Source organism: Gopherus flavomarginatus, chromosome 16 (assembly GCF_025201925.1).
Source record: "Gopherus flavomarginatus isolate rGopFla2 chromosome 16, rGopFla2.mat.asm, whole genome shotgun sequence".
Taxonomy (NCBI): domain Eukaryota; kingdom Metazoa; phylum Chordata; order Testudines; family Testudinidae; genus Gopherus; species Gopherus flavomarginatus.
Window position 1 is genome coordinate 18,934,589 of NC_066632.1, and position 8,600 is coordinate 18,943,188.

The window sequence follows — 8,600 nt, forward strand, 5'->3', positions numbered from 1 at the left end:
GAGAAACCCTTGGCATTCAGCCGGGGCCCGGGGGAGGCTCCGGCCAAACCCTCCAGGCTTTCCGCTTTCTCCGCCCTCCACCTCCCCAGCATGAATCGCAGCCAGCAGCAAACTCGCTGCGTGTCCCGTCCCCTCTCGGCGCGTCACCCACCTGCATGTCCCGCGGCTGAGCCTGGCGCGGGGTCCGGCTCCAGCAGGTGTCCCGCCGGCTGCCCCAGCCCGTAGGGCGCTGCCAGGAACAGCTGGACTCCCGCCTTTTGGGTCGGGGTGCTTAGGACACCGGAGATGCCCTGGGCAAAGCCATGGCTCCTGGGCACCAGTGGGGAGCCTGGATCCTGCTCCCTGAGCCCTGCCTCCGGCTGGAGACACGCTCCGTGCCGGGCTGCTGCGCCTCCCTTCCGCGGGGAACTGGGAGCGAGCGCAGGAGACGCTCCACCGCTTGGCACAGGACCCGAAACTCCTCAGCTGGAAAAGCCTCTAGCCCGGGCTGCGAGCGCCACGCCCCCGGAGCGGCGCGCACCAAGCTCGTGTAAACCCTCCCGCGCGGCGCGGCGCGCCTAGGGACTGGGTGCTGGGGACAGGCTGAGCGGGCCGGGGGCGGGAGGCTCGGCCTTGGCCCCATCTGCAGGCCAGGGATTCCCCTTCCGCGCCAGGGGTGGGGAGTGGGGCTGCCCCCTGGCTCGTCCAGGGGAGCGGGGAGGACGCCGCGCCCCTCTTTCTCCTGGGCTCGGGGTTGGAGCCTCGCCCTAAATTTAGCGCAGGTGAAATTCCGACCCGCACTTAAAAGCAGCCGGGGCTGTACGTGCCCTGCAGGATACACAATGACCCCAGAGCCATTCCCATTGTTTCCTCTCCATTTTTTGACCAGGAAAAATTTTTAAAAGCCTTTTCAGCCAAAGTGAACCTTCATCCGGGTCAGGACGTTCCTGTGTTCCGGTAAATCAACAAACCCCTGAAATTAATAACAACACTTTTCAAAGCCCAGAAACTTTGTTGCCATTTTTCCATTAATTTTTTTCTGGAAATTTAAAAACAAAATGTCCAGCGTCCCATGAAAGGAAAAGTGGCCGCTGGGCTAGTGCCTGAGCGCTCCCCGGGCTGACAGGGACAAGTCACTATTGTAGTGCAGCCATGGCTGTGAATTAAACACATGGACTCACCAGAGTGCTCTCATCCCTGGCTGGCTGGCTGCCCTTTATCCAGGTGGGCCTGTACCAATGACAACAAATGGGAGTGCGGAGCTAACCATTCACATGATAAAATAGCCAAGCCACATTAAGACCCAGATTCTCAGCTGTGGGAACAAAGGCTCCGGTTTGTGTCTCTAATCCTGGAGGGAGCTAGTTCAGTGAGATTCTTCCATCGTGTCCCATTGCTCCTGGTAACAACCCCGGTGTGCCCTTTAAGCCCAAGGCTAGGAGTATAGCAGCCAGCAGCCCTGCCTCCTTGCCACGCAGGAACCCCATCTATGGTGCTGAGCCGGCCCCCATCACTGCAGTATCTAGAACCCTGCGCTGAGATGCTATTCTCTGGTTCTTGGTCTCTTAACAACCAGACACAGATGCTTGGTCTCCCTGACCGGAACAGACAGATGCTGGCTTTGGCCTCCTGCCAAGGGAGTGCAAGGCACGTGCCAAGGACCTACTTCTGATCTCACTCACACCCGTTTTACATCAGAATCACTCAGTGACATCAGTGCCGCCAGTCCCGCCGGACACCAGTGGGTGTGGGAGGAGGCTGGGCCCTGAGAGTGCAGCAGAACTAATCCCTGAGCTGAGGGAAGGGCCAGCACGTGGGGCAATGGGCTGGCGCTGTTGCCTCGTCAATCTCTGGCTGTGTGATGAGGCTGGACTTTTGGACTGTCTCTACTCCTCCCCTGGGCAGACACTAGCTCATACAGCCCCAAACACACAGTCTGGGTGAGAGCTGCCATAGTTCAATTCTTCCTGTTCCTGCTGCTGTGCCCTTCTGTTTTCCTGCCATGTGATTTATGGTCATTTTGCACGTCTGCGGCACATTACTCTGCTTTGCTGCTTACAGCCCTTCCCTGCCTAGTTTACACGAGACGTTGGGCTCAGGGGAGTTGGGTTCAATTCCCAGTTCTGCCACAGACTCCCTGTGTGCCCTGGACCAGTCCCTGCATGGCTCTGACCTTCCTGCTTCCACCCTCGGTCTTATCTAGTGAGAGTGTGAGTGTGCTCTTTGGGACAGCGACTGCCTCTCGCTGTCTGTGCTGCACCTGACACCAGGGGGTCCCCATCTTGCTTGAAGACGCTAAGTACTGCTACGATACAAAGTAACAACCACCACTATCAATGCTGTCAATTACGCCTCTGCATAACCTTGCCCAGAGATGCTGCACCTTCTTACACCAGGCCTGGAGTCTGCCCTTGAGTGCTGTCAGTGTGTCTGGAACATCTGAGTCAAAAGTCCAAGGCTTCTGTGTAATTTTCTTCACTGTGCATCCCTTTAAGGAGCAAATCCATACAGATTCCTGGCACCCTTCAGGTCCTGAAGGCTTCTTGGATCTCAGATCACTTCATATCCAAGCATATCTATCACTCACCCACCACTCCCTTGCAGCAACTTCTGGGCACAATTTGGCCGCTACTCTGGATGGGTCATGACAGAGCCAAGGGGTGGGTGAGACTGCAGTGGAGCTGGAATCTGAACACTGACTCGGGCGCCTGCTGGAGGCAGCTGACAATTTGTTTCATAGTTAAGTGTGAACCTTGTTGGCATTTAGGCTCTGAGGTGAAAGCAAAGCATCTCACACAGCTCGCGATGCTGTTATTTCTGGCTGAAGTCCCAGGAGGGACACAGGGGATGTGGGTTAAACTGAAGCCCCTGCAGCAAAAGGGGGAGAGTGGAGGACAGTGTAGGAATTGGCACAGAAGTCCCAATTTCTCGGTGCTGCAGTTGTATCTTGGCTCGTGGACCCTTGGGATGCGCACACGTGTGCACACACACACACATGCACTGGGTATCCCCCAGAGATCCAGCTGATCCCCCAGCAGTGTGCGTGGGTGGTGGCAGTCCCCCTCCCATCTGTGGACTGTAACTCATGTTTTCCCCCAATGTTATATTTGGCATTAAACACCATTATTAACCACACAAAATGTTCTTCTTTCCCTGAGATCTCTGGCCCCTGAAATTCGCCAACTCTGAAAACCTCCTCTCCACAACCTCTCTGCTCCCACCCCAGGCCAAGAGCAGCATGAGCACTGGTTTAGCTCTGATCAGGAGGCGCAAGCGATAGTGAAGGTGGGAAATTCCCCCAGTATGGATTCTCATCTTAGCAACAGAGGTAAGGGCAGGATTTGGGGAGGGCCTTGGGCTGAGACAGGAATGGGGGAGGGGAGTCCAAAGTGGCACCAACTCTGCAAATCTGGATGATGGGAAGGATGTTCTGGTGGACAAGGTGCTGGGCTAGGCAAGTCACTGCATCTCTCTGAGCCTCAGTGTCCAGCTGCATCATGGGCATGATACTTCCCTGCTTCACAGGGTCTGGTAAGCACAAATCCCTTAGTGCCTGTGCAGCACATGAATTCTGCAGCCATGTGGCCAGAGGGGCCCTGCGACAGGGAGTTGCTGCAGGGCTGGTCCCTGCACTCAAAAAGCCTGATTCACCTGGTGTAAATCAGGAGTGATTTTGTTGACATCAAGGGTCCTAATTGTCCCAGAGTAAATTGAGAATAACTTCATTCATAATAGCCCACCCTAATTGATTAGTCTTGTTATAGTTGGTATGGCAACACCCATTTTTTCATGTTCTCTGCATACATATATCTTCCTACTGTATTTCCCACTCTATGCATCCGATGAACTGGGTTTTAGCCCACGAAAGCTTATGCCCAAATACATTTGTTAGTCTCTAAGGTGCCACAAGTTTTTAGTCAAACTACTGTTACCCCTGTAAAACTGGAAAGAAGAATCAGACCCGGCAACACTCACATTAAATAGAAAATGATACTACGGCAGTCCTGACAGCACAAAAACCAATGCAACAATGAGCACGGTTTACATAGGGCTTCCATAAAAACAGTGCTGTAACTGCTGCGTGTGCCCCTGCTGACTCAGAAGCTGCACTGAGGGTTATTCTCAGCACTGCATGCTCCAGCTGTCTCTGGAGGTTCACTGCTTTTGTGACACCTGTCACAAAGGCTGGGCACAAAAAGATGTTTTTCTCTCTCTTCCCTGGGCACAGAGAGGGAATTCTTTGTAGGGAGGGTGGGGTGTTTTGCAGGTTTTAAGAACATCAGCGCTGGGGGCATCTGGTTTGTGGCTCTGCCAGTTGAGCGCCCCCAGGAATCCAGTTCTGTGGGGAGGCAGGCAGGGAGAGGGGGCCTGTTTGCCAAGTGGGGAAACCAAACCGGCAAAGAACAGAGCCTACATCCCTGACCTAGCTGGGGTGAGGATAGGCCCTCCACCTGCAAGTGGACAGCTCAGCCACCACAAACTGCAGCACCACGGGGGCCTTGGAGAAGGACTGCCGCTGGGACTGAGCCCTGTGGGCAGGACTGCACTAGAGGGAATCCTTCTACGGACTGAAGGGGAGGTGGCTGCAGCACCAGCATGCCTGGGATGCAGCAGGACACTAGGCTTTTCCCCTGCAGGTCATCATCATCGGGAGGTGGCTCTGAAAAGGTGTGCTTTCTGCCCCAGTGACTCAACACAGTATGGGATGGCCCCTGGCATTGCCATCCTTGAGAGCCCTTCAGATGCCAGGTGCAGAAAGCAAGACTCTAAATCCAGCCTGTTTAATATGGGCTTCCCTGCCCCAGCCCCGGCAATTTGGCAAACCTTTGCCCTCTCTGCTTCGGCCCAATCCCAGTAACAATGGGCCTGAGTCCCCCTACCTGGCACCTGCTGTGTTATTGACACCAGTGAAGTGCAAGCCATAGGTGAATCCAGCGTGCACATGGACAGGTGTGAGGGAAGAATTCTGATTGGGTTGTGTTTTGCACCCACTGTAAACTGGTGTAAATTAGACATGAGGTGCAGGGCTGGGAAGGGCCAACATTGCCTCACAGCTCTTTTGTGCCACGAAGGTTGGTGACTCGGGTGCGTAGGCCAGGCCTCAGGGAATACCTCAAGCCTTCCAAGCTAGGCCCTCTATGCCACGCAAAGCACTGGCTCTGCCTACGTCCACAGCTGCCTCAGGTGCAGGGTATGTTCTGTGGGCGGGCGTGGAGCAGGGGCGTGGCCAGGATTTTCTTACAGGCTGGTAACTCTGTGCCCTGAAATGGTCCATAGGGCCTGCATAGGGTGACCAGATGTCCCGATTTTATAGCCCAGTCCCGATATTTGGGGCTTTGTCTTATATAGGTGCCTATTACCCTCCACCCCCATCCCGATTTTTCACACTTGCTGTCTGGTCATCCTAGGCCTGCACCAGGAGTCACGTTGGTTCCCTAGGAGCCCATGAGTAAGGGAAGCACAAACCTCCTTCCCTTCTCCCTGTGCTGGCATTGGCATCTTTCCTGGATGGATCCAACCGAGTGTAAATCACTGTCATGCCAGTGGTGCTGTGAGTGCCCCAGCAGGAGATCTCTCCACTAGGCATCAAGCAAACGCATGTCCTAGCAGAGTCTTGGTTTTCTTCACCACCCGCCTTCTCTCTGTTTAAATCTCTGCAGAATCCTTCCCCACCCCAGCACCGCCAGCATTACCCTGCAGCAGCTGGGAGGGATTCGTAATGCCTGACTCAGCCATTAGTACAGAAATACACTAAAGCATTCATTAACTGATTATTGTTTATTCAGTTCCTATTATCTGTGGTGTCAGGTGTGCGACAGCCCCAAACATTGCACTGAACTAGCTGCACCGTCCGGCCCCAGCCAGCCCCCCCTGCCCCTAATGCAGCCCTCATCCATTGTACAGGAAACCTTTAACGCTGTTCTCCCGGCTCTGCCTCCGCCTCAAAGGCGCAGGCACGCTGAGGGAAGGTTCTGCAGCAACCAGCAGCACCCGTATTTGTTGCAACATGAAAGACATGGCGAGGGGGCCTCCTCCCGTGGTGTGTTTGCCACGTCAGAAAGCCCTGCCTCCAGCCTGCACCATGGCCGGACCTTAGAAAATAGCCACACAGCACTGTCTCCAGCAGAGCCCCTTCACTGAGTGAGCCCCCCCAGGGGAACAGGGGGAACCCTGCCCACCTATGCTGATGCCTCACTGTTCAGTAGGAGCTGCCACCTGCGCAATGTTAGTGACTCATGTTTGCAGGGCCTATCATTAGCCTGCCCTGAAGGAGGATGCTGCACAGATAGTGCTGGGGATGACCCCTCTGGAAAACTCCCCATCCCTGAAAGTAAATACCCCTTGGCTATATAATGCATGTGGATGTGCCAAGTTCACACATAAAGGGCTCTCCTACCTTAGCCAGGCACCTGGCTAGTGTTGATATGTGCCTAAGATCACTGAAATGCACAGATCCACACCCATGCATTTGACAGCAATTGCAAACACATACTGAAAGAGGAAAAAGTAGAAAGGAGCTAACCTATTGTGAGGTAACTCAGAAAAACACTTGCCCTTGGGAGATCTATCCTGAAGGCTGAGGTCAACTGCAACATGCTAAGGAAGCCCTGACACTGAGGCCTGGCTGCACTGGGGATTACAAAGGCATCCCATCCCCTTGGACAGCTCTCTCTCCCCAAGCTAGCAAACATGAGAGCAGGACTGGCCGCTGGCTGCTGGTGCTTTTACCTTGACATCATCTGGATCTGCTCTGAGCAGGGATACAAAATACCTGAATCCTCTGCCATTGCCTGCACCAGTGGGGAATCACCACTCCTGAATTCTCTGATGTCAACACAGCCAAAGAGAAGAACCTAATTTACCAAGCCCCACTCCGCCCTACCTCATGCATTCCTGGGCATTTCTCCGAGAACAGAGCAGGCCTGAGTCCTACTTAGCTTGTAAACATTTCCAAGGTCGTGGCCTGGGCTGGTGCAGCTGTGCTGGTGAAGAGGTAGCCCGTGAAACATGCATAAAACAGCATGGCCATGTCCTTTTGACAGCTAGGCTATTCCAAATGTCTGGGCAGCCAGGACAGAATTCTCCTCAGACCCACAGTCAGCGCCAGATATGCCAGAGCTCAGAGTGCTGAGACCGAGTGCATTGGGTGCTGGGCTCTTTGGAACATCTGCCCATAAACAGTCTAGCCGGAGCTGCTGGGGGCTGCATACTTCTGATCTCCATGGACCTGAACTGGTTTGAAAATCCAGCCCTTGGCCTCCCTAACAGTTCAGTGCCAGGTGTGAGGTGGCACAATACGCAGCATTACCAAGATCATAACATCTGCAAGCCTACCTTAGTTGTTGGGTGGGGCAGCCTGTGATGGTGTCAGGGCCCAGACACTGCACTGAGGCCACTGCAGCTCACCTTATGCTCAGGTTGTTGCTAATTCAGGTTTCATACGCTCAGTTCTAAAAAGGCTTAGAATATGAATAGCTGCACAAGCTGGTTACTTCTAGGCACCCCATTAAGCAGAGCTCCTGCTCTGCCATAAAATGCATATATAATGGCTCTGCTTTATCTAAATCTTTATCTCCATATTTAACTTGCTCATTTTATCTGCACCTGACTAATAATTAATCTCCTGAAACAGCCGGGCCTGGCCCCAGACTAATCTGCCTTTTGTCTGAAGTACATATCGGAATTTCTCTCCCTCTTCTGGGACCTGCTGCTTGGGAACTCTCCATCCTGCAGGGCTGTGAACTGAGGGAAATGAGTTGGTGCTGCACCCCTTCAACCCCCCCCCCCCCCGAAAATGAAAAGCTTTACTGCTCCGTGGAATTGTTCCAATGCCTCTGGATTGCCAAAGTGTGACGGTCTGGCAATGGTTCTGGGACAAAATGGTTTTCATTGAAAAATGGCCACGTTTTTAAAAAAGAAACTTTTCCATGAGGGATTGTTGATATTTTACATGAAATATGTCACACTTCTGAGATTCCCCAATATTATCCAAATTATTATCCAAATGCTTTCTGAACTCTACACAATTCAAAAAGTGCCTGAAAAATGTTGACTAAACAGAAAATAGTTCTGATTTGAACCTTTGGTAACAACTTCCAAATTCCCATTTTTTTTGTTTTTTTGTGAAAATAGGTTTGCATTTTCTGATCTGTTCTGGACTGAGCTACTTCTCTGTCCCTTCTTCACTCCCCACCAGCCCATGCTATCTCACCCCTCAGCCTTCCCTTGGCTCACAGTAATTTGTGCAGCACGCCAAGGGTTCCAGAGTCTGCCACGGCAGAGTCATTCACAGCACATTGGAGGGGCACAAATGAGCAGTTTCAGGGCTTCTTCAAACTGAACCCGGCTGCATCAGTCCCCAAGGGCTTTTCTGGCGACAGTGCCAGACAGCACTGGCACTCCTGCCACATCCCTCTCCCTGACTAGACCCCCAACTCATCTGCGGTGCTGGTGGCTAGGAGCAGAGCTCTGCAGTACCAGGGCTTGTGCGACCCGAGCAATGCAAAGGGCAGCCTCAGGGCTGAGGTAAGAAGAGTGTATTAGCACAAGGCATGAGAAGCCTTACACAGGCTGTTTCCAGAGGCTATAACCCTGCTGGTTGCTGGTCTTTATTTCTTGCA

General features: G+C 53.2%; 1 protein-coding gene across 2 annotated transcripts in view; it reads right to left on the bottom strand.

The window, feature by feature from the left end:
• RAPGEF3 (Rap guanine nucleotide exchange factor 3) overlaps window positions 1-457 on the bottom strand; it is a 67,988-nt gene extending 67,531 nt beyond the window's left edge. For both annotated transcript variants that reach the window (XM_050925807.1, XM_050925806.1), the window contains exon 1: window positions 152-457. In XM_050925807.1, coding sequence (XP_050781764.1) covers window positions 152-157 — 6 coding nt within the window. In that variant the 5' untranslated portion in view covers window positions 158-457. The remainder of the gene's footprint in view (window positions 1-151) is intronic.
• Between the last annotated feature and the right edge of the window lie 8,143 nt (window positions 458-8,600).